We start from the raw sequence: 27,110 nt of genomic DNA on the forward strand, positions 1-27,110 counted from the left end.
GGACAGATGGAGTAGGCTAACCGGGGAAAAGCCAAGTTTTCACCTTTCTTCTAAACTGCAGGAGTTCATTGATATGCCTAATCTCGGTGGGGAGAGTGTTCCATAGTCTAGCGGCAGCCACCTCGAAGCATCTGCCTCCGGCTCTGACCTTCCTAAATCTGGGAACAACTACCAGTTTAGCGTCAGATGAACGAAGTTGTCTGGTAGGAGCATACCATACAAACTTAGATTTTAGAGGGGCTGGACCGCAACCATGGAGGGCCCTAAAGACTATACAGAGGGCCTTAAATTGAATCCTTTGTCTAAGAGGAAGCCAGTGTAGTTTTGCCAAAGCAGATGGTCCATGAGATCTTCTCGGCAGCCCCAAGGCCAGTTTCGCAGCCGCAGATTGGACCCTTTGGAGCCTGTCCAGCAGAAACTCAGGGGACCCAAGCAGGAGGGCGTTGCAATAGTCCAGCCTGCTCAGGATGGTGCATCTAACCACTTGGGCACACGCATGGGTGGGTAAGAGGGGCAAAACCTTCCTTAGTGAACGAAGGATGGCAAGGCAGCAAGCCGATGTTTTTTGCACAAGGGTCTCCATGCTGAGCCTATGGTTCAACATGACCCCAAGGTTGCGGACAGAGTCCGCAGGCCGTACGTTGGAGCCTGTTTCCGGGGGCCAAAAGTTGTTAGGGAACGGTCGAGGGATCCTCGTGCCAGCACTAAAGAGCACCTCGGTTTTCCCGACATTAAACTGAAGTGAATTATCCTTCAGCCACCTTGACGTGTTCCATAAACAATTATGTAAGACCTCAACAGAGATAGAATCCTCTCCTTCCAAGGAGAGGATCATCTGAGTGTCATCGGCATAATTGACAATTCTAATGCCGAAGCCTTTAATAAGTGAAATTAGCGGCCTAAGGTAAACATTAAAAAGTATTGGGCTGATAGCGGAGCCCTGAGGAACTCCGTGCAGTACCGGGGAGAAAGATGATTGAAAAGGAGGCATAGATACTGCCTGCTGCCTGTCCTGCAAAAAGGAGTGAAACCATTGCAGTGCCGTGTCTCTCACTCCTGCCTCAAACAGCCGCCTCAGTAGGATCTTATGATTCACCGTATCAAAGGCGGCAGACATATCGAGCAGGATCAGAAACGATGCCTGTCTTCTGTCTGCGCGCCTTTGAAGTTCGTCCATGGCGGTCATGAGGGCTGTTTCAGTTCCATGAGCAGGTCGAAAACCGAATTGGTCCTCGTCAAGTAGTAGATGATGTTCCAGGTGGGTGGAGAGAGTGTTACTGACCACCCTTTCAACTATCTTGACAGGGAACGGCAGCAGTGAGATGGGCCGATAGTTTTTGGAGCAGTCAGGGTCCAAGGAGGTTTTTTTTAGCAAGGGGGAGCCTAGCGCCCGTTTCCAGTGAGCTGGGACGGTGCCAGTCACCAGGGATTGATTACAGATTAGAAAGAGTGGAGGGAAAAGTTCATCTTCAAATTCCTTCCAAATTTTGGGAGGCACCGGGTCCAGAGGAGACCCGGAAACAATCCCTCTAGCTACCTTGGAAAAGTTTTCAAATGTGAGCGGCAGAAACCGGCATAATGAATTTTCGGGAGACAAAGCCGAATCAGGTAGTCGGTCCACCGGGGGGACAGGTCTTAGGACATAAGAGGAGTCAATGTCAAGAGGGATGTCCAAGTCTTTAAGGATCAGTTCTATTTTCTCTTTAAAGAATGTGGCCAGATTGTCACAAAGGTCTTGAAAGTATCCATAAGTGCCTCATTGAAGGTTTTAAGTGGTTTGGCTGAAGTATGCCCTGGCTGCACAGGTTCGGTGAGGACATTTGTTTTCACCTCTACTAAGGGAAGCTGTAGGTCAAGGACTTCTGCTGCTCTCCTGATTATCATGATAAAAGAAGTAGATTTCTTGGTAGAAGGACTAGGCAAAGAGTTGAGGCCAGTATCGGGGGATATTGGTCAAGGGCACTGGCACCATTGGTAAAGTTGGAATTCATAATTCCCATCATTGTGTGGATAGGGATCAGAAAAATTACGTGGTAAAGGAAGTGTTCTGTCTGAATCAGATAGAGACTGAGACCACGAGTGGTCGCTGCCGAAAGCGCAATGCAGCCGCTCAGATAGAGACTGAGATTGAGGAGGTTGTGGCTTTGTCATAAGTCGCTGTGGATTGGCTTCTAAGTCTGACAGAACTATCAGTTCTTCCTCTGGTAACAAAAGTGCTGGTGTAGACACACACGGTAACAGTTGCGGGTCTCGGCACTCTGTGAGGAGTTAGGGTAGTCATCCTCGATTTGAGGCAAACAACGGAATGGGGACAGGAGGAACAGTCAGCACTGGGAATGGATCGGTTAGTGGACATCCGGCTAGAGGCGTCCTCAGATCCATGGGGCCCGAAACACCCAAGACGCAGCCAGTAGGGATCCAAAAATGCAGAGCATGGCTTCTCTGAAAGTCAAGATCTGATGCAACATAGCCGAAATTCGGAGTGCATCAGGACCGGCTCACAAACAGGGTCTGTGCAGATGGTGGGGGGAGGATAAGAGGGAGGTGGTGGACTGGGACCGAGGAGCACCCCGCAGACCTGGCTTTGTTTTGACTACTTGTGTTTCTTTTTGGATTTTGGCTTACCTGAGGATTTCGAGTAGGATGACGATTTCTTTCGTGATCGGCCTCTGGATCGACACAAATTTCTATGATGCTTGGACATAAAGTTCGGCACACTGTCCCGGATGACTTTCAGATTTATGCAAATGCAGATGTCACATGACTTCCAGTTATGCAAGGAGCCCAGACACCAGTTACACAACTTGTGGGGGTCCGTTATAGAGATCGGTTTACAGTAATGCTTGTAGGGTTTAACCTCTGTAGTCTTTGGCGTAAACATAGATAAACGTTTGTGAACTATCAGAAGAAAGAAAGTGAGCACAGGACCATGTCGAAAGGCGTGGAAGAACAAGTTACTTCTCTTCGATAACAATGTATCTGTAAGAGACATAGGTTAGTTGTTGATTCCTTATCTTAGAATTTCTGCCAGGTGCCAGACTGGAACCGGATAATTTTTTCTCAGCAGTGCCCCTGCGCGTCAGAAGGTGGCGTCGGTCAACTCCATGTCCGTCATCAGCTTTGTGACCGCCGGGATAACGTCGCAGTGCCTACTTAGATGCCGCCCCTGCATGCTGACGTAGCCCTAGTGGAATGAGAACGCAGCTCCACTGGAGATTCCTTCTTCACTAAAGCGTAATAGACTTTAATACAAAGAACAACTCATCGAGAGATGGAACGCCTTTGAACAGCCCGACCTTTCTTGGCACCTACATAACCAATGAAGAGTTTATTATCCACCCGGAAATCTTTTGTGCGGTCAAGGTAGGAGGACAGCGCACGCTTAGGGTCCAGATGGTGGAGTTGCTCCTCCTCCCTGGAAGGGTGCAGAAGTGAGAAAAAGGTGGGCAAAGTGATTGTTTGTCTTATGTGAAATGGGTTAACCACTCTACGAAGGAACAAGAGCCTCGTCATAAGCACCACTTTGTCCGGATGCACAGACAAGAGACAAGAAAGGGGGCTTAGAAGATAGAGCCTGAAGTTCACTCACCCTGCGAGCAGAGGTGATGGCAACGAGGAAGAAAGTTTTCAGAGTGAGGAGCCTGAGAGGACAGTTGTGAAGGGGCTTGAAGGGAGAACACATAAGATAGGTTAGAACAAGATTCAAGTCCCACTGGAACACTATGAAAGGAGATGGAGGAAAGAGATGAGTAATGCCCTTAGAGAATCTATTTACAATAGGGGACATGAATAAAGAGGGCTGATCTGGCAGTCGAAAGAAAGCAGAGATCGCTGCAAGATAGCTTTTAAGACAGCCCAGAGCAGAGTCCTGCTGGGCCAAAGAAAGTATATACAAGAAAACCTCTGAAAGAGGTACAGAGAGGGGATCTACAGCCTTTGCTGTGCACCATGCCACAAATTTGCTCCATCTACAGACATATACTGTTTTAGTGAAGGGAATCCTGCTGCCAAGATGCCATTACAGACTTGGGGTGGAAGGTCAAAAGCGGTCAACTGTCGCCGCTAAATTTCCATGCAAGGAGGCTGGACAGGTTCGGGTGAAGAACTGTCCCCTGTTGCTGTGACAGAATATTCGCCTGAAGGGGCAGTCTGAATGGATGATCGAAGGCCATGCTCAGGAACTTGAGTTGCCAGACTCTTCGTGCCAAGAATAACATGGGCCCGGTCCCGCTTGATTCTCTTCAGCACTCGGGCCAGAAGTGGTACAGGCGGAAAGGCATACAGAAGGCCACAACTCCAATCGCGACGAAAAGCGCTGCAGAGTGCACACCGCTTTGGAAACTTCAAAGTGCATAACTGCTGACAATGCACGTTCTCTTCAGTGGTGAACAGATCAAACCAGGGCTCTCCCCACCACTGAAAGAGACCTTGCACCACCTCAGAGTAAAGATGCTATTCATGATCTACCAGGCACCCAGGGCTGAGTTTGTCTGTCCTTGTGTTCAGGGAACCTGCCAAGTGTTGAACCACCAGGGTCATGCCCTGATGTTCCAGCCATGTCCAGAGGCGAAGAGCCTCTTGATATAGGATCCACGACCCCACCTGCCCTGTTTGTTACAGTACCACATGTTGGTGGTGTTGTCTGTGAACACCTGCACCACATTCCCTTTGAGAGTGGAAAGGAATGCTTTTAGTGCCAGGCAGATCGGCTGAAGCTCCAACAGGTTTGATATGAAGCTCGGACTCTGCCGGAGACTAGATGCCCCTGATCTCCACCTCTCCCAGATGGCCGCCCGATCCCAGGAGTAACGCATCTGTCACCACTGTTAGGTCTGGTTGGGGAAGGGATGTGCTGCAGACCCAAGCTTGGTTCGTTAACTACCACTGCATTTGTTGTGCTGTTCCCTTTGAGATCCGGACATGATACTGCGCCCACTGGAACTTCAGCTCCAACTGCAGAGTCCCCATATGCCATCTGTCATGATCCTCCAGCAGGATGCAGGAGGCCATGAGGCCTCTTTAAAGAATCTTTAAAGCGCTCCAGCATCGAGTCTGCTTTGTCGCCAAATAGACGACAGCCATCAAAGGGCATGTCCAGCAAAGTTGACTGGACATCCCCCGAAAAGCCAGATGTTCTCAACCAGGGGTAGCGCCTAGGGGCTACCAGCGTGGCAATTGTTCTGCCCAGTAAGTCGGTGGTATCCAGTGCACATATGATTGCGAATTTGGTTGTATCTCTCCCATCCGCCACTGCCTAGGAGAGAACGGCCCGGGCCTCCTCTAGGAACTGAGGTAGCACCTGCGCAATCGTATTCCAGATGGTTTGGGAGTATCGGCCCAAGAGGCACGTGGTATTCATGGACTGCAGTGCCAAGCTGGAGTAAGATAACATGCACTTCCCAAGGTGATCCAGCTTCTTGGATTCTCTATCTGGAGGAGCAGAAGGGAATGTGCCCTTGGAAGAAGAGGCTTGGAACACCAAGCTCTCAGGGGAAGGGTGTTGGGTGAGGAAAACTGAGTCGCCCGGGGCTGGTTGATGGCAGCAGGCAATCGTCCTTTCCACAGGAGCCCCTGTGCGGGGTTTGGACCAGGTGCCCAGAAGAGCATGAGGGCTTCGTTTAAGAGCAGAAGGGGTTCAGAGGAGGATGCTGCCGGCTGAAGCACCTCTTTCAGGAGGTTAGTCCTGACTGCCACTGTCAAGACCCAAGACCTGGCCGCCCTTCGCACCACCACAGCGTAGGACGCTCTCTCCTCCGTAGCAATGGTAGGGGGAGAAAGCATGCAAAGGTCTGGAGAAGTGTTCAGACCACTGACATCACTCAGGTCCTATCTCTAGTCTGGTTCCTCCAGATGGTCTGCTAAAGGGTCCAGCGACCCCTCCCAGTCCTCATCACCACCTTCTGGGTGGTAGGGAACACCAGGGAAGACCAGGGGAACTAAAGTACCCTCAGGCATCTGATCCAACATCGACTGACGTCGGTCCGGCTCTGGGTCCATCTCAGGAGTGACGATGGGGACAGTGCCGAGGGAGTCAGCTGACCGACGGAGAGAAGGCGAAGAGCGCCGGTGCTTCTTCACCTTCTTCTTCTTTGACTTACCCGAAGACCGTTGTGGGGGCTTCACGAGCGGTCTCAAGACTTTCCTCTCATACAAGACCGGAAGCGACGGGGAGCCGACCACAGGGCCTCAAATAACTTTCGGGACCACTCCTACAAAGACTTTGGATTCATGGCCCGACAGTCAGAGCACAACTTTGGGTCGTAGTCGCGCTCCAGACACCATAGACACACAAGGTGCAGATCCGTCACAGACATCAGTTTGTGACATGAGTCGCAAGGCTTAAACCCGGTCCGGCGTTAGGTCATCCCTCGCGCACCAGGAGTCGAAGACTCAAAAAAGAAGTCAACAAAATGTTAAAAAAAAGTTAGTCAAAAAGTGGCTCAACGGATCTGCGCTAGGCTGGCACGGAAAAAGAAAGAACTGATGTCAGTGCGCAGGGGCGGCGTCTAAGTAGGCACTGCAACGTCATCCCGGTGACCACGACGCCGGACACGCAGTCGATTGACGCCACCTTCCGAGATGCAGGGGTACTGTTGACAAATAATTATCTGGATCGTGTCAGACGCCTGGGGGAAATTCTAAGATAAGGAATCTACAACTAACTATCTCTTTCAGATAGAAAGAAACTGATGTTGATGCGCAGAGGAGGTGGTTATATTGTGGCCCCAAAGGATCCAATGCTGAGCCGCACAATATCACTTACCAGTGCACAAGGGCATTGCTGAGAAAATCTCCAGCTCTACTAAGGCACCTGAGGGCATCCTTAAAGTGAGGAATCAGTGGTTAGAGTTATTCATCAGAAAGAAGGCTTTTTTTCCTGAGTTTTATATAGCGCAAACTTGACCCAAAGGTTTCAGGTATCAGAGGGCACGTTCATATTTGTTAGGCACAGGATGTTGAGCATCGTTGCTGAGACTTGAATACGGTTCCCCAGATTTGAGGTTGACCGCCCTAGCCTCTAGGTCACATCCTAACTATCAAAACTTCTTTCTCCTTAGAGAAATTCATAAAAGGAGCAGGCATACTTAATTCCTGCAACACACTAATCCCACCTATCATAAGTGATTGCAGATAGAATGTGGTCTTTCACAACAAATATCTGAGATGGCAAGAATGAAGAGACTGAGTTTAGGCAGTAGTACATGAATGGTCCTGGTTGCCCTCCACACACTTCTTACAGGAACCAGCCCAAGTTATGCAGAAGATAGCCCAGTGACTTTCAAACTCTGAGGTAAAGCCTTAGGTCAAGGATTGAGAGAAATCGAACACCAGCCTATCTCCTATTCAAAATTGTCAAGCCAAATTCAGATCCCAATCCAGAACAACGATAGGAACTGGACAATATTCTTTATATAATCTTCAAAGAAAACAGACCACAAGAAGGGCTTTAAACAATGAACCCACATCAAGAGAAAAACATGCTGAAACAGCTGCAATACACTGTGTTGACACTCTAAACTTTTTCAGCTAAAAAGAACACAAAAATAAGAACTCGTAATACATAAATATATCCACCTTAAGAGGATCTTGAGCCCTCTCTGCACCAAGATGAAACTAATGAACGCCTACTACTACAATATACACAGCTTGTAGAAGGGGCCTAAAGGAGAGAACTACTTCTTGAACAACTTGTGGCAAATCAAAGTTTATTCCTTAAATTTCAAACATGAAGTTCTAAATTCTCAAGTTTGAGGTGAAGAATTTCTCCACTTGAAACAAAAGATCTTCATTAAAAGAAAGCCAAATTGGGAGCCACTAAGATCACCTGAGCATAATAAAGGCCCAGTTACATATCTTTGGTAATGTTTATTGGGTAGAGACTCTATTTATCTGCATATTCCTTGCCTTAGAATTATCCCCAGGTGTCAGACTGGATCCAGAAAAATTTTCATGAGCAGTACCCCTGCATGCCGGTAGGTGGCACTAATCCACTCTGTGTTGCGCCATCTGCGCCAGAAGTGACGTGAGCGGTGCCTATATAGGCGCCACTCCAGCGGGTTGTCGTCAGTTACTTTCCGCAACTTTACTTGCCAGGAGCATGGAACAACGAAGAACATTGGCCACTGGTGTGGAAAATGAGGACCCTGAAATGGGAAAGCCTTGGCCCTAGAATCTGTTTGCAGAGTGGGGAGGATGGGTGAGTCGGTAAGGAATTTGCAACTAGTTAGATTCTCTACCAGAAAAGACATTAAATAACTTGAGGGATTTGAAGAGGGATGGCTTGTCAAGCAACCGCAGAAAGGCTGAAATAGCAGAAAGATAACCCTTTAAGGTATCCAGAGTAGAGCCCAGCTGAGCAAGGGAAAGAATAATGAGGGGAGAACCTGAGAAAGAAGAGCAGAAAGGGGGTCAACCTGCTTTTCTGCACACCATACCACAAACTGCCCCAAAAACAGGCGTATACCATCTTGGTGGAGGTACGCCTGGCTGCCAGAATAATATCTCAGACTTCGGATGGAAGGACGAAGGCTGTCAACTGTCGCCACTCAATCTCAACACAAGAGGGCAGCGTGTTGACAGATTAGAGTGGAGGACAGTCCCCTGCTGTTGTGACAGAAAATTCTCCCAAAGGAGCAGCTTGATTGCAAGACCGATGGCAATGCTCAACAGCTCGAATATCAAACCCTCCAAGCCCAGTATGGAGCTACTGGATATTCTGGAACTCTGGGCAGGACTGGTATGGGGAGAAAGGTGAACAGGAGGCTGGTGCTCCACTCGAGACAAAAAGCATCTCTGAACGAAAGCGGCCTAGGAAACTCCAGCGTGCAGAACTGCTGACACTGCGCGCACTTGGCAGTGGGGAACCAAGGCTACCCCCACTGCTGAGAGAGTCCTTGCACCACCTCTGGACGGAGATGCCATTCATGATCCTTTATGCATCTTTGCCTGAGTTTGTCTGCCCTGGCATTCAGCATGCCCGCCAGGTGTTGAACCACCAGGGAAATGCTGCACTGTTCCAGCCATGTCGAGAGACGCAGGGCGTCCTGACAAAGGGTCCTCCCTGCTTGTTGTAGTACAAAATGGTGGTGGTGTTGTCCACGAGCACCTGCACTAGCCTTCCCTTAATGGAGGGTAGAAAGTTTTTTAATGCAAGCCGAATCGCTCAGAGCTGAAGAAGGTTGATGTGGAATCAGAATTTTGCCGGATACCAGAGGCCTTTGATCTCCACCTCTCCCAGATGCGCTCCCCCACCTCAGTTCAGGAGTTACACATGTGTCGCTACTGTCAGATCTGGTTGGGGAAGAGAGAGGGTCTGCAACTGACCCAATCGTGGTTCATTAACCACCACTGCAGATCTTGTACAGTTGCCTCCAAGATCTGGACCATGTCGGAGAGATTTCCCTGATGCTGTGCCCACTGGAACTTCAGGTCCCACTGCAGAGGCTGCATAAGTCAGAGGGCATATATCACAAACAGGAGGCCATGAGGCTCAGCAGCCTGAGAGTCAAACTCACTGAAATCCAGGATAGAGGCTCGAACATCGGTGTCATAGCCTGAATATCCTGGACTCGCCACTCGGAAGGAAAGGCCTGAAACTGCACTCTGTCCAGAACAGCTCTGCATCGGAGATGGAGTCTGGTGTGACATTGCCACTTTGCTAAAGAACCCCAGCGAATGCAAGAGGTCTGCCGTTTTCTGGTGGTGGTAGACAACAGCCTGGGTGTAGCCACCTTCAACAACCAGTCATCGAGTTAGGGGAAGACTGGCACCCCGACCTATGCAGATGAGCTGCAACCACCGCAATCACGTTGGTAAACACCTGCGGGGCACTGGCGAGGCCAAATGGGAGCACAAAGAATTGAAAGTGTTCGTGGCCCACCGTGAACGGCAGGCAGGACGGGAATGTGGAAATATGCGTCCTGCAAGTCCAATGCTACCATCCAGGCTCCTTGGTCCAGGGCGGACAAGACCAGAGCAAGTGTGAGCATTTTGAACTTTTTGTTAAGGAAGAATCTGAGAGTGCGCAGGTCTAGGATAGGACTAAGGCCTCCATCCTTCTAGGGCACCAGAAAGTAGCGGTAATAGCAACCGTAACCTACTTCTGGCATTGGCACCCACTCTATGTCTCTCTTGGCCAAGAGAGACACCACTTCCTGACAGAGCAGAGAAAGATGGTCCTCCGTCAGCCTGTCACAAGCAGGTGGCATATGTGGGGTGTAGTCTTAAAGGGGAGGGAGTAGCCCCTCTGGAGAATCTGCAAAATCCACTGCCTGATGTGTAGACTGCCAGTGGTGCAGGTGATGGCGGATCCTCCCACCCACTGGGTGCCCATGATGATAAGGGAGAAGACTATAAGGGCTTGGAGGCTATAGCTGCCTGGTGGGTCAGGAGGGGGGTGGTGCTGGCCTAACAGCTGGGTGTCCAACCCATGCAGAGGCTTTTAAGCTTGTGCGCCATAGTGGCTGGGCGAGTACAGACATGGAAGGGCTTCATCAAAGAAGAGAAGCTGTTCTGTAGGGGACACTCCCATTTGAAGCACCTGCATCAAGACATTAGTCTTGACTGCCACACAGGGCAGGTTAAGGTCCTGAAGCTCGCCCACCCTCCTCACAACCATAGTCAAGGACTTGTCAAATTTGGCGATCACTGAACACCTGGCACTGTGCACTGTACCCACTAGACCAGTTTCCCCTCTGATCTGAAAAATTAATAACACAATTATAAAGTAGTATGATAAATTAACACAACCAACAAGGTAATATAGCATTTATTCTTTTTGTTTGGTAAAAGAGAATCATTTAGCATACATTATTGTTATTTATAGTTCAAAAGAACAGCCCACCAACACCATGTCGCTATGAATCTGCTCAAAATCACTCAAAATTCTAAAGACCCCAGTCAGGATTAAAGGTATGCCAAGTGTTCAAAAATAGTAATTCTTGATTCCTGAACCAGGGACGAATATTTTTTCATCAGTCGCAGCAACATGGTGTTGAGTGGCGAGATGTGGATATGACCAGATGTTACAATGTTTGCGTGGGGTGAACCGTAGCCAGTGATGTGGAGAGATCATCAGAAATCTTATTGGGGATGACACAGTTAACCTTCCAATTGCTCTTTATTAATAATGAATGCAGTAGCGCTGTACATGCGATGTTTTCTTATGAACTATGAATAGCAAGTGTTAAATTCCTGAGTTAGGCCCGTGTAGCGAGGCAGCTTATTCCTTAAAATATGCTAGAAAATAAAATTTCAGCTGTGACCTTTTGCACATATTTGCATGCATGACAATGTTGAATTAGTTTCTTTGAAACTATTTTGTTTTCACACCCAGCTTCACACAACATTATCCAGATGCCTTGAACATCATGTACTAGGCCACTCTACTCACTAGGCACAAAAGTCGTCCCATCTTCATCCACGAGGCAACAACGCCATCCAGATATCCATAACATCAATAATGTAGAGCGCACATCACAAAGGCTACTTTTTATTATAAATAATAGGCATCCCAATAGTTTAGTAGAGGAGGCACTTCTGCTGACACCGAAGGTCCCAGCATGCTGAGAAATCACTGTGAGGGGTGTCCTACTCGAGTCCAAGGTGGCGGGTCCTTCACTCTCTCCCATCAGGTGATGGGGTTGGATCATCCCTAGGGGGGATTCTTGGCTCTACACCTACACACACTCTAGATACACTTAGAGTAGCATCCACATGGTAGGAGTATTTTAGATTATCATATTACATTTATGCCTGCATATATTCATTGCTTCAGCACCATGGTAGAAATGTATCTACTTTTTACCCTTTTGGTGCTTATAATCTCCTTTATTTATTTCTGTCTCCTAATCATTGCATCACATGTATTTTATGCAAGAAAACCATTCCCAACCGTGATACTGTGTATTTTGTATATTTCCCTGAGAATAAGTGAGCACAAGTGTCTGAGCGAATGGTTCTGTACTGTTTGCACAATCCCTGAGGAATCAGGGTTGTCATGTTCAGTGGTTGCCAGAAACTGTTCGCTCCCTGGTAGGTTAGGGGGGCTTACAGTGGCACTGTGAGCTAGCTGGTCTATATGCCAACATATCATGCCGGGGTGTCCGGAATCAGTCTAGGCACCAAACTCTTAGTTTATGTTGTTCAAACAATGCGCAGATTCTACGGATTAGTAGGAACTACATGACACAAGAATTTATGCTGTTTAAAGTCAGCATGAAGCCGGAGATTTTGTGAACCATTGTGACACATTGTATATTATTACTTTTTTGCAATATGATCTCATGGAATTTGTGTTACAAGATTATCTTTTACCAAACAAGAAGAATAAATGATAATTCATGTTAAGATGTATTACCTTGTTTGCTGTGGTAAATACCATACTACTCCCCACACCTTTATAATTGTACCATGCGAAGGACACTCTCTCCTCCATAGTCACGGTATGGGGAGAAAGCATGCCAGTATCTAGAGAAGTGTCCATGCCAGTATCTGGGGAAGTGTCCAGTCTGCTGGCTTCTGCCTAATCCTCACACCAGTCCACATTAGGGTCAAAGGGCTGGTATTTTTTACAGGGTCCAGCGACCCCTCCCAGTCCTCCCTGAGTCCTAGCTCATAGGAATAGGGCTTGGACTCCAGCCTGAAAGGCATGGCTTCATTCTCTGTCACTCATCCGGTTCCGGCTCGGAGTCGGGGATAAGAAGGTGGATGGCGCGCCTGGAGCATCGGGAGAGGTATCAGAGAAGGTCGAGATGGTATGACTGGCACCAGTCTTGTTCCATCTGCTGATCCAAGGGACCCCACTGGGGCCATAGCCAATGGTGTGGATCTAGCAGGGGCCTCTCCCAAAACCTTGGGGCACGAAGGTGTGCTGGTGGGCCGATCAAAGATAAGGTACATGGCCTCAAAAATCTCGTGAAGTTGAGCCGGGGTTGCACCGGCTCCGTGAAACTCTGGGAAGCACAGAGCTGCCTTAGGCGCAGGCTCAACCGCGGAGCAATGCCTCCAAAGCTGACGCTCTTTGTCTCGTCAGCCCATGGATGAGGTGAAGTTGAAGACCTCTTTAACTTCTTGCTTATCTTCCAATGGGACTTACCTGTTTTTGTTTTACTTACCTGAGTGGACCCACGACTTCAAGGGCGATAAAGATTTCGGGCTCCGTGACCGCTCCTGGGACCTTCCTCTCGGCCGAATTTGAGATCATTGTGACATTGCACGATCGCTCCCTCAAGGTCTCTTGGTTCATGGCATGACAATTGGAGCAGGCCTTCGGATCGTGTCGCACTCGAGGCACCAAAGGCATACACGGTGCGGGTCCGTCATTGACATCAGTCGCTGACAGGCGCCAAAGTGCTTAAGGCCGGCCTTCCGGGGTCACATCTCTGCCAAACCAGCAGAAAAATCGCAAAAACTCAGACAAAAGTTGAAAAAAGTTTAGTCAAAAAATTTATAAGGAGTAGCTCTCTCCAGATCTGTGCTGACTGATGTCCCGGTGCGGCACCTAGATAAGCACCTCATATGTCACTTCCAGTGAGGACGATGCCACGTGGAGCCTAATCGAAACCACCTACCTGCGCTGAGGGGTGCGGCTCACAAATAATTTGCCAGTAGCAGTCTGATGCCTGGGTATAATTCTAAGGTAAGGAATCTGAGGCTAGAAGTTTCTATCAAATACTGAATTTTCTGTACCACCTACAGCAGAAAAGCTACTTCAGGAAAAGCATAATGCAATGGGAAATCGCAGGCTATCATTAGAGCACCTTTCAGTGATCATTTACAGCATACTATATGGCACATAGGAGGGGCATTTCCTGTTTTAAGGTGGTGTATGCAGATCTGTCACTGGGAACCCCCAGTTTCAATACACCAGTAATTGCACCTCTTGATGAATCTCCCATTTGTGATTGACCAACAAAGCCCTGAATAAATAATTATCTACTACATGTTCTCCCCAGCGAGATGAAGTGCTGAAAGACCAATTCCTTTACTGCTAGCACCCAAAAACAAAAGCTCCATTGCATCTCGACACAGAGGGTGAGACCCTACACATTCTTGCTTGTTAAGGAAATGCACAACACATGGCAAATTAATATTCTTGATCTCCTTGCCCAGAATGGGATAAAGACTTTGACATTCAGCCTCACACCCATCAAATCACAAAGACTGATATGGAACTTTATTTTCTGAAGATCCCAAAAAGCACTGAAAAGCTCACCTCGATGAGCTCTCCAAGGAAAGAATCTGGTACTAATGGTATCTAAGGCCACGGCATCTGAAGAGGTTCCACTGGGAGCAAAAAGTTGCAAGAAGCCATCAAACTTAGTAAAGCCCTTGCAGTTGTGATGGATGCTTTCTGAACTCCACTACCATTGAAGCAATACTGAGAAACCTCCCCTGTGGAGGAAATGCAGCTCTTTTGAACTTGGCTCCGTGAGCTGGAATTAGGTGACACTTTTTGTAATTTACAAAAAATGTAGCCTGAAAAGTGGGAATGTGCTTAAGAGATTCCATCACAGAATATCCAGAAAACTGTTCTTCAGAAACCAGTTATCCAAATAGGAGTAAAGGTGAATGTCTTTTCAGTTGAGATGAGCCACCACTATAGCTAGAATCTTAGTAAGGATTTGGGAGGCCGAGCCCACTCAAAGGACTGCAAATTGTTCGTAGACATCTCCTACAGTAAATCTCAAGAATTTCCTGTGACCCTAGCCAATCTGGACTTTGCGGTACCAAAAGACTATGAAGAAAGGGTACCATTTTGGATTTATGTTGCTGTGCAACATGTTGACAATCCTCATATCAAATTTACAAAAAATGCTGTGTCTGAAAACAAGGACTTGTTCCACTCACTAAAAGTTCTGCAGCTTATTTCATTAAGATGTGAATAGGGTACATGGTTAATGATATGTAGAAACAGTAAGAGGTTTCAAAACAAATGACACTGAATACCCTATTGACATTATCTGCAAGACCCCCTCTTTTATTGTTTCCTCTACCATAGGCTCAAAAAAGCCATCAACTGTCCCTCGACTATAGTCTTGTGATGCTTCAAAGCATATAACCAACTCTGGCTTCTTTTAACAGACTGGGGTAGCAATGCCACATTGTAAAAGAGAATGCAGAGATAGAGGTTTGCTGTTCCTTTCAGGTCTCCATCAAATGTAAATACTATCTATTAGAATTAGAAACAATAATTAAGCAATTTTCTGAGAAAAAAATCTCCAGACACGCAGAACAGGACTAATATTTATACAGTACCTCAAAATTAAATATTCACTATTGTGCTCGTCTTTCAGGGGTTTCAAAGTTCTCAATGAGGACAACAACATATTTTCCAAAATAGTTGCAATTTTGGTCAACACAACTTCCATTCGACTTCATGTCTATCAAACACCACCAATTTATTGCATCCGTAAGGTTACAAACACCACGCTATTCTATTTTTTCAATTAACTTCGAAGTTAAGTCCATTTTCTTTGAACTTCTATTTAGAGGTATCAAAACCAGACTCCGGTAATGGAACAACTTCACCAGTGACCATATCGCTTTCATTAACATGATGATGTCCACACATGCATGGATTCTAGATCTTTTACTAGCTAATAATTACTGCAGTGTGCACCACTTATTGAAAGAGCTAATTTATAGTTATCAGTTGTTGATGGGCAGCTACGAAAGCGAGAAGACTTACCAAATGGCAACAGGTCAAACCTAGAGTAAGGGACGTGATCTCCCAATTTAAGCTTCCTTGGGTGCGCAGGCTAGTAACCTAGCAGTTTATTTATTTTATGCAAAAACTGACAAGTGAAACCTTCTTCTGAAGTTTCTGATAAAGTTTTGCGGAAAACATTAGAACATGGATTGTATGACGACTTAAGTTCTCAAAACGCACAGCTCCTTTTGTGTAAACTTTGCAAGAAACACAAGGAATGGAAGAAAGGGCAGACTTACCAAGCGGCATCACTAAGGACGGCCATAACCTCATCTAGAATTTCTGCATCTACAATATCATCGTAGGTTAGCAACATTTCGTATACCTGGCTGGCTGTGGTCTTCCGGACCTACAAAAGAGAAGGAAATAGGCATTTATCTACTGCTCAAACAAAATTATAACATGGTTCCACACAACGCATTTAAAACAAACACAGTAAATAATACTGAGCGCATTCTCCTCCAAAACTGTCCAATGGAATCTGTTACACAATTGAATGGTAAAGGAAAGAAAAAAACTGCTATTTTTTAAAAATGCCATAAAAAGAAACATCTCTGAGGAAAACAATCCAGTGGACAATTACTGCACCACAATTATGAACACAAACCACCAATATATCAAAACTGAAATATGACCAGAACAAATCGTGGGGAAATGATCTGATAGCTATCGTGGCAATAAACATAGAAAAGCTAAAAGGAAACTTAACCTAATTAATGTAAGAGGCCCAATGCGGGAGGAAACAATATGGCTGAGGCTGTACAGAAATTGAAAACACTCACTGATAGGGGAAAAAATGTATACAAATCTAAACATGTGCTTTTATCTAGTGATCCGGTTTGCCTTGCCAATGAAGGAAATTTAAAAAATAGTTATTGGCATTACACAAAAAAATGTAGGACAAGAAAAATCTTGATTATGAATAGAGGGGGCGGGTTAGCTGGAGTGCAGTTATGTTCTCTTTTCTGGAAGGCAAAAGATAATGCAATAATGCAGGATGCTGGTAATGTAATCTATTTAGTGGTCAGTATGCCAGCAATTGTTACATGTGCCAGCAAAACCTAATAAAAAGTAATGGAATGATCAAGTGGTGCCTTCGTATTATGCCGCTTACATTCAACTAAAGTTTAAGATGTCGTAATGAAAAACATGTAAACCATCTTCAACTGCATGAGTTTTTAGAATAATAAATCGTGCACACCACTGCATCTTTAAAAAATGTTGCACTATATTAATTATTTGAAATCAAACCAAGGTATTTGCATGTATGTACATAAATAGCTATTTTTTATGGAATGGTGTGAAATATTTAACTTAAGCTGTAATTATCAAAAACTATCACATTTAGAAATCTCATTTATCAACCGCCTGTGTAAAAGCAATAAAACCCCAAAAGGTAAAAAAATAAAAATAAACTAACAATGCACAAATACTGTCAGCACCTGCAGTTGAAAGTAGCCAACAAAATATAAATTAACTGTTTAAACAAACCACCTTGTTACTGCTGTTAAAATGAAGTTCGGAGATGATAAACTATCCACGTTACATATATTTGACACAACAGAGTCAAAATGTAGCTCTCGCTCTTTGGCAGCCTTCGGTCTATTTCTGGGGTGCCCTTAAGATGAAGGGTATCTAAGAAATTATGGTTATTTGAGTTTGTGATTTAGATCTCTTTGGTGAGGTGGTCAGAATATCCCGCCCATGAACATTAAAGGAAACCTACGAACTGAGCTTTCCATTCAAATGTGTAGATATGCTGAATGTAAGTCTGGGGTGCTTTGCACCCCTTCATGCATGGTTTGAAGCAGAAAGGTTAATTTTACCACATTTTTGCAGAGGCCAAGAGAAACTCGGCGAAGTTAAGCAGCCCGGCCTTTGACTGACTAAATTAAGGTGTCTGAATGGATAAAACATGCTGTAGGACAAGTATCAATTCTAGCAACAGAGGTTATTAAAACGTGCCACAAAAGTTATATAGAAGATCGGGCAAAAAAAAATTTCGAGCCATACAATGCACAGTTTCTACATAGACGACTGCAGTCATCAAGTTGGGAGGACCATCACTGCCACTGTATGGACACTGATGAGCAGCTTCGAGTCTGATGGAAAGAACTCTGCCACACAAAATGTGCTTGATTGTATCTCTACCATGGTACAAATGTTTATAGTTATGTTATGATATTTTTTCTACTTGATGTGCACTGTTACACTGCAAAGTACAACAAAGTGTTAAATGGCTGAACCATACAGGTCTGTGTAATGTGACATTCAAAAATGTAAGTAAAAGTTTTTTTTTTAAATGCAAGAAATCACTTCAAAATAATCCCGTAAAAAACGGACATTCGTAAAAATGCAATTTCAAGACCAAACTCATATTAGTACACGCAATAGCTCTGCATTTGTAAATGTGTGCTTAGATTGTACATGGATGAGTATAAAATATAAACACGCATCCATGTGTGCATCACGATTGCATACATATACATGCAAATACAAAACTGGATCAACCCATGTCCAGCTATCTGTGATGCAAGCCACCAGTCTATGCTTCGCGAGGGAGTTCAGCTCTGAGAATGGTTCATGGCCAATCAGAACCCACTCTCTGTGCTGTGTGTTTGTGATGTACACGAGCACATACCCTGCACTGCACCAGCAGAAATGCGAGACAAGAGTACAACAAAACCGCCAAACCCGACGGAAAAACAGAACTAAACCTCGCTCAGATTGCCCCAAAGTTGCAGAATATGCTTGACAGCAGGCTACAGAAAAAAGGAAGTGTGTAACTTTGGCATATTATAACCAACAGCGGGTGACAAAATGTGCATGGGGGTACAAAAGGGGGTGGTGATGGACGGAGCATCTGAACCAATCAAACGCTCACACCCAGTCAAAAGATCTGGGTTTGATCCATCACCATTCTTTAGTCCACTCTGGCACCCCAGTTCAGACTTGGCTATATGCAAATCAGTCTGACCCAGTGCCTCATGGGAACAGTCCAGCCCGAACTGCCAAGCCATGCCTTCCCTGGACCGGAAACAAGCTTCCGAGGACCGATTTCTGGCATTCCAGCCGTCTTCAGCCCGGCTTGCTTGAATCCAGTGGCAAAGTGAGCAAGGGACTCACGTCTGAGCATACCCTGCCACACTTATGGCAGCCAAAGCGGTACAAAATTGCTCACTTTGCCACTGGATTCAAGCAAGCCGGGCTGATGACGGCTGTAATGCCAGAAACCGGTCCTCGGAAGCTTGTTTCCATGAGGCACAGGGTCAGACTGATTTGCATATAGCCATGTCTGAACTGGGGTGGCAGAGTGGGCTAAAGAACGGTGATGGGTCAAACTCAGATCTTTTGACTGGGTGTGGGCGTTTGGTTCAGAGGCTCCGTCCATCACCACCCCCTTTTGTACCAAAATGTGCATGGGGGGCACACAAGAGAAACAGATCGCAAACATGTACTCTCACGAAGTGCTGCAACAAAAAAACAAAAAAATCTCTAAAAACGCGAACACTGGAAGGAGACATGTACTTGGGGCATTCTCTATGGGGGGTGGGGGGGGGGGGAAATAGAAGAAGATATGAAGCCAGCACGCATTAACAAACCACAAACAAGCAATGAGAGTGACGATGAAGCCAACCAATGTTAAGCATTGGGCAGGCTACAAGCCCACCTCAAGCTAACAAAATGTCTCAAAAGCAACAGTGCATGCTCTGTCTTAGGTGAAAAGGAAAACTAAGTAGAAAATAAAGTGAGCACATGCACCATAAAATAAAAAATTAATATGAACTGACATGGGTAAAAATAAGGGTGGTGGATCATAAAAGTCAATCTTGGCTTAATTTCCAGATTACACTGCTATTTGGCCATCTGACAAAGCTGCCCCTCCACTAAAGGGAACAAAACAAACAGATCAGTTTTGGGGAAGGGTGGCACATACAACAAGCATTTACAATGCAACAGTCTCGCCTTTGCAAAAGTTAGAGCTATTGGCATTGTAAATAACATTTTTATTTATGTGTTGGTTTTGAAAACAGATAAATAAAGGGCATTGTCATTTACAATGCCAATAGCTTAATCTCTCGCAAATGCGAGACCTATTGCATTTGCACCCACACATACACAGAGCCACACACACAGAGCCGCACACACACACAGAGACACAAACACACACAGGGCCACACACAGAGCCAGCCACACACACATACACAGAGCAGCACACACACAGAGCCGCACACAAACACACACAGAGCCACACACAGAGCCAGCCACACACACACACAGAGCCGCACACACACAGAGCCGCACGCACACACACAGAGCCGCACACACACACACAGAGCCACACACACACAGAGCCACACAGTGGCCAAGTTCCTGAAACACATACAATGGTGGGAGAGCTGTTAAAAGAATACACTGTCCTCTGAAGTACTCTTCCTGCAATTTAAAAATTAAATAAATAATCAACGCAGCTCTCCCCAAGACAAACACAAATGAAAAACCACAAAAACTCAGAGACATGCAGATTGATTCCATGTGCGCAGTGCATGTCCCCAGACCAAAAAAGAATAATTTCAAAACATGCACTAACCTGAGCACCCTGACAATGGCAGGTGAATAAGAAATGTGGCGGCTCTTTTACAGAAACCCGAGACCAAGCCTGCACCCAGGAGTGACCAAACACTGGGCGCACATACAATACGAAAATATCAGGTAGCGGAGTTCGTATTGGTACAAGAGGACCTCTGGCCAGATAGTCTTGGACACAGTCACCAGGGACGTGTGCCAGGGAGCTGGGGTCCCAGGGGGGCCCATAGCTTTGGAAATTAAACGTAAGCTCCTGCAGAGGAACTGTGAGATTTGCCAACTGCTGTGCCTTCCACATAATTAATGATTTACCGTATTTGCCACATATTTATTTATTAATCTACTGCATAATATGTAGATGCCAACCAAAAAAACTGTTACTATCTCAAACGGAAGGGAAGTTAATAACAAAAATAAGGCTGCCACACGTTGCCATGCAATGGCGAGCCTACCGCAAGGGTCATCTGGTCACCTTCAATTTGATGATTGTTGTATTTAGTTATTACACTGATACTAGTGTGGGGAAAACTCTACCCAGAAAGAGGTAACGTATGTACAAATGTCAAAATAGTCCATTAAAACTGCCCCTAAAAAGTGACCCATTATGCACCCCTTCAGATCCTGCCTGGTTACCCCCTACTGATGCGCTTTGGGCACCAGTTTATTCTTAACCCTCACTACCTACCCTTGTCTTCATAGCACTTAGATGCGGAGGACAAGCGACCATTTGCATCTAGTGTTTCTGATGCCTCCTGTGTACCTGCACTATACATGTACAAAATCTACACATTCCGCAGTTTTGCCACCCAGCTGTATCACTCATCTATAACCAGCTTCCAGGCCATGATCTCCGAATGCTTGGAAACCCTGTGTTTAAGCGCTACACAAATACCTCGAACACAAATTAATACAAAGCTGCTTGTATACAAGCAGAACTGGATAGCCGGGAGCACAGTTCCCAATAAGCCGTGCGGGCGGGTGCGCACCTAAATCACCTGAAGCGCGCAGTGTGCTGAATTTAGCGCGCACACAACTACATCTAATCCTGCAAGACCGTATTCATGTTAATTGCGGCGCCCGTGTGCGCTGCAATTAACATGAAAACTACCGTCCTCAAAGGGTCACAATCCGCCCCGCCGCTTGCACTAATGAAAGGAAAAACAGTGTCTCCAACACGACGTGTGCTTTAGCACACGCTGTGTTGGAGACTCTGCTTTTCTTAATTGTGCACAGCTACGGGGCCGATTGTGATTCTTTGTGTTAGTATTCATGTTAATTTCGGCGCACCTGTGCACTGGAATTAACTTGAATACTACCTCAAACGGTCACAATCAGCTCCGCAATTTGCACTAAAGAAAAGACAAGCCGGAGTGGAGTGATAAAAAGATGATAGCCATCAATGCTTCCCGATGCCATCCTGTGACTAATGAAGTGAAGGGTGACGAATCGGTCTTTGTCACCCTTAGGAGAAGCTACATACACTTACATGGAAAATGTTTTTTTCTGCATCTGGATAATATATTACTTTCTCCTCCTTTGCATCCACTACTATTCCAAATGTGTACTTGCTATCCTATTAATTGTACTTACATTTTGCCATTCTGTTCGGTTCCTGTGTGTATTTGTAATATTAAACTGGAGATATTGCATTAACATTCTTTCCCTGCCCACCCCACCCACATTACCCACCCACCCACAGCCCTGCATGGGAATTATGTGATTCATCTATCATGAAAAATTCTACATACTTATGGTATTCGCGATTTTGATGCATAGTCTAACATCTGCTACATCATTAGCAGATTTAAACAGAAATGTTGGCTCCAACAGAGCAGGGTCTGGTGGCATAGTGGACTAATGCGTGGCTGTAGGGCCGTGTTTGACCTCAAGGTCACAAGTTCAAACCCCGGCGGGTCCACTCACGTTCATCCTTCTGAGGTCGATACAGTGAGTACCATTAAGTTGGGTAAAAATAAATATCTGTTGTTCAGCGCCAAGATACCCACGGCCACGGGTGAACGTGCTCTTTACAAATAGATGGTTTAGAAATACCCATTAGATCAAAAGCTATTTAAAAAGTGTGTGTGAGTGTTCAAGTGCAGGCTCGCATGTCTGGTCTTTGCACGAAGGGTTTGTAGGGGAAAAGATCTGTGTGTGTGCATGAGTATATGCAAACGTCAAGGTCCACTTTCAATATAACACTACATTGGTCTGCTAATCCTATTTTTAAATGCTCCCCATTTAGGGAGAGACATTATTTGAAGTGCATAAGAGTCAAATGATTAATCCAGGATCACACAGTTTGTGCATCTGGGAAAGCCAAAATTAACATACTGGTCTCCGGGTCCCATACATGTAAAACAAGCCACTAGATCACATCAGTGAGTTCAGTGCTCACATAGGTTTGCCACACAAATGTGATAAAGAGGCTATACTCAACAATTCCACTCTGTACTGCAGGGGCAGATGCTACACAACAGTGGCACCAGCAGTGTAATCGAAGGTATTCAGTGCCAGCACTTCTCTTTCACAGAGGTTTCAAGTTTCCTAGGGCATTGCATGAATAGCTCGCCCAGTTCAGATTTTTGTTGTTTAATCTGGGGTGTGTAGGCCTGTTTATCCCATTATGAAAACAAAACTGCAAGTCCCAGAATGCAATGAATAAACCTGGAATGGATGACCTAATCTTGTATGGGCCTGAGGAACTTGAAAGCTCTGCCCTGAGTAGCCGCAAACAAAGGGCTTGGATACGCCTTTATACCACACCCTCCATGAAGATAACAATACTTTGGCAGAACGAAACATTCTACTGAGTGACCATCAGTTTTAGTGGCTCCAGATAAAAATGTGGACTAGCTCTGCTACGGCCCTGAGAGAAGGAGAGTTAAAGGATGGATGGATGGATGGAAAGAGAGAGGTTGCAAGAGGAGACAAAAAGAGTGGGGCTGGTTTGAGCATTTTCCCAGGGCTGCTTTTGGTTCCCCTGTGGGCCAATCTGACAATGGCCACGTGCTATACACCCTTCTTGTCTTACTGCCCTGTTTTTAATGTATCTGCAGGCTTACCTGGGCAGGATTTTATGTCAATGCCTAGATTTAACTCTCTTTGCTTAGGTTTTACTATTATTGACCAGTGGCGGAGGTGGGCGTGTGGAGAGAGGGAAGGTTTGGAGCCCCATGGCAAGCGTGCGCCCGTTTTGAAAGGCAGCCTGCACATGCTGCATCACTCTGTTCCTATTTGTGGGCCTCGTGTTGCCTGTACGTGTGGCTTCCTGATTGCAGACGTGTCAGCTGCAGCGCCACGCACGCTCTCTCGGGCTGTGGCCGGCCCTCGGAACAGCGCAACTCTCTCACACGGGGATGTTAACAGAAGCAGAGAAACTTAAAATTACACCACTAAAGTATGCAACGGGGTGGATGCGGTGGTCCGAGCAAGAGCAAATACAGACCTTTGTCTGTCTCCCTCTCTCTGTCTCCCTCCCTCTATCTCCCTCCCTCCCTCTCTCTGCCTCCCTCCCTCCCTCTATCTCCCTTCCTCCCTCCCTCTATCTCCCTCCCTCTATCTCCTTCCCTCCCTCTGTCTCCCTCCCTCCCTCTCCCTCCCTCCCTCCCTCTGTCTGTCTCCCTCCCTCTCCTTCCCTCCATCTGTCTCCCTCCCTCCATCTGTCTCCCTCCCTCCATCTGTCTCCCTCCCTCTATCTGTCTCCCTCCCTCTGTCTGTCTCCCTCCCTCTGTCTGTCTCCCTCTGTCTGTCTCCCTCTGTCTGTCTCCCTGTCTCTCCCCCGACTCCCTCCCTCTGCCTCCCTCCCACTCTGTCTCCCTCCCTCTGTCCGTCTGCCTCCCTCTCTCCCTCCCTCCCTCTGTCTGTCTGTCTCCCTCCCTCTGTCTGTCTCCCTCTCCCTCCCTCTGTCTCTCCATGACACGCTCCCTCTGCCTCCCTACCTCCGATTCCCTCTCTCTGTCTCCCTCCCTCTCTGTCTCCCTCTCTCTGTCTCCCCCTCTCTCTCTGTCTCTCTCCCTCCCCCTGTCTCCCTCACCCTGTCTCCCTCTCCCTCAGCGTCTCCCCCTGACTCTCTCCGTCTCCCTCTCACTCCCCTTTCCTCGCTCTGTCTCCCTTTCACTCCCTCCGACTCCTTCTCCGTCTCCCTCTCCATCTCTCTCTCTGTCTCCCGCTCTCTCGGTCTTCCTCCCCCCTGTCTCCCTCCCTCTGTCTCCATCACCCTGTCTCCGTCTCCCTGTCACTCTGCCTCTATCTGTCTGTTCCTGTCCCTGCCTCTATCTGTCTCTGTCTGTCCCTGTCTCTGTCTCCCTCCCTCCCTCTGTCTCCCTCTCTCTGTCTCTGCCTCTATCTGGCTCGGTCTGTCCGTGACTCTGTCTGTCTCTGTCTCTACCTCTATCTCTCGTTGTCTCTATCTCTGTCTGTCTCTGCCTCTATCTGTCTCTGTCTGTCTCTGTCTCAATCTGTCCTCGCTTCTATCTCTGTCTCTCTCTCTGTCTCCATCGCTTTCTGTCTCTACCTCTATCTGTCTCTGCCTATCTCTGTATCTGGGATTCAACCCATACATCGACCCGCAAATTTTAGAGCTGCGAGCAGGGACCGAACTGCTTTCGTCAGCCCTGAAAGCCTACAGAAGAATTTGCTTCTCGAGTATTGAAATCATTGTCTATTGGAACCTGTTATATTTGGAAACAGTAATAATATATACTATATATGTGGAATTAGCCTTGAGAAAGCCCCGGCGCAATTCGCCAATAGGGGGCGAAACACGTGTCGGCTGTCTATGTCTCATAATAAAATAATAAAGATGTCACACTGCAACCTGAAATAGTTCTGTCCTCTATATGACGATTTGAAAGAACGGATAATAATTCAAACAAGTACAATTGTGATTTCTCATGGAGTACACACTCTCTACCCTTCAAACCTATATTCTGCCTATCTCTGTCTCTGCCTCTATCTGTCTCTGCCTGTCCCTGTCTCTGACCCTATCTAGCTCTGTCTGTCTCTGCCTCTATCTGTCTCTGCCTCTATCTGACTCTGCCTCTATCTGACTCTGCCTCTATCTGACTCTGCCTCTATCTGTCTCTGCCTCTATCTGACTCTGCCTCTATCTGTCTCTGTCTCAATATGTATTTATCTGTCTCTATCTCTATCTGTCTCACCTCACCTGGCTCTCACTCCCTGCTGCCCTCCATCACCTCACCGGGCTCCCAATCCCCGCTGCCCTCCCACCTCACCCGGCTCTCACTCCCTGCTGCCCTCCCAGCTCACCGGGCTCTCACTCCCTGCTGCCCTCTGTCACCTCACCCGGCTCTCACTCCCTGCTGCCCTCCGTCACCTCAGCCGGCTCTCACTCCCTGCTGCCCTCTGTCACCTCACCCGGCTCTCACTCCCTGCTGCCCTCCCACCTCACCGGGCTCTCACTCCCTGCTGCCCTCTGTCACCTCACCCGGCTCTCACTCCCTGCTGCCCTCCGTCACCTCACCGGGCTCTCAATCCCTGCTGCCCTCCCACCTCACCCGGCTCTCACTCCCTGCTGCCCTCTGTCACCTCACCCGGCTCTCACTCCCTGCTGCCCTCCGTCACCTCACCGGGCTCTCAATCCCTGCTGCCCTCCCACCTCACCGGGCTCTCTCTCCCTGCTGCCCTCCCACCTCACCGGGCTCTCACTCCCTGCTGCTCTCCCACCTCACCGGGCTCTCACTCCCTGCTGCCCTCCCACCTCACCGGGCTCTCACTCCCTGCTGCCCTCCCACCTCACCGGGCTCTCACTCCCTGCTGCCCTCCCACCTCACCGGGCTCTCAGTTCCTGCTGCCCTCCCACCTCACCGGGCTCTCAGATCCTGCTGTCCTCTGTCACCTCACCCGCTGTCCCCCCCTTCGCGTGTGTGTGTGTGTGTGTCAGCCCGGGCTGACACAGCTTCCCGGGCGCACACACACAGCCGCACCCCAGTATTTCACAGGTCTTAAAGACCATTTACATGTTAATGAAGCTTTGTGCACCTCTTCTTAGCGCCCCTGCAGCTCCACTCTGACTGTGGCTGGAATCGCCTGGCCCCCACAGAGCAGTACCGGCGGTGTTTGCTGACAATTTAAAAAAAACATCGGTACGATATCTGTAAAGTCCGCGGGCCCCCAAGGAAGGCTTGCCGGGCTGCTGGCTGCCTGCGGGCAGTACTTTGAGTACGTGTGTATTAGAGTAATCTTAGGCACCATGAAAATTCAGCAAGAAAAAGGTCCTCAGCCTTTTGGTTGTTTAAAAACTCAGGATTTTGAAAGCACACGTCGTGTTTGAGACTCTGCATTTCTTTTGTTAATAGAACGCGGCTGCTGGGCTGATTGTGTGCCTTTCCAAAGTATTCATGTGCAGCGCCTTGTACATGCATAACTGCTGCAGCAAATAGCATAAATACTTTGACTCCCACCTCACCGGGCTCTCACTCCCTGCTGCCCTCTGTCACCTCACCCGGCTCTCACTCCCTGCTGCCCTTCGTCACCTCACCGGGCTCTCAATCCCTGCTGCCCTCCCACCTCACCTGGCTCTCACTCCCTGCTGCCCTCTGTCACCTCACCTGGCTCTCACTCCCTGCTGCCCTCCGTCACCTCACCGGGCTCTCAATCCCTGCTGCCCTCCCACCTCACCGGGCTCTCTCTCCCTGCTGCCCTCCCACCTCACCGGGCTCTCACTCCCTGCTGCCTTCCCACCTCACCGGGCTCTCAGTTCCTGCTGCCCTCCCACCTCACCGGGCTCTCAGATCCTGCTGTCCTCTGTCACCTCACCCGCTGTCCCCCCCTTCGCGTGTGTGTGTGT

At 47.4% G+C, this 27,110-nt stretch overlaps 1 protein-coding gene across 3 annotated transcripts in view; it reads right to left on the bottom strand.

The window, feature by feature from the left end:
• The window catches only part of TBCD (tubulin folding cofactor D), a 2,437,462-nt gene that overhangs the window by 111,275 nt on the left and 2,299,077 nt on the right, over positions 1–27,110 (bottom strand). For 2 of the 3 annotated variants that reach the window (XM_078654702.1, XM_078654704.1), the window contains one exon: positions 15,952–16,061. In XM_078654702.1, coding sequence (XP_078510828.1) covers positions 15,952–16,061 — 110 coding nt within the window. Of the gene's footprint in view, positions 1–15,947; positions 16,062–27,110 lie in introns of those variants that run through there. The other variant, XM_078654703.1, reaches the window with a different exon arrangement.

Source organism: Lissotriton helveticus, chromosome 7 (assembly GCF_964261635.1).
Source record: "Lissotriton helveticus chromosome 7, aLisHel1.1, whole genome shotgun sequence".
Classification (NCBI taxonomy): domain Eukaryota; kingdom Metazoa; phylum Chordata; class Amphibia; order Caudata; family Salamandridae; genus Lissotriton; species Lissotriton helveticus.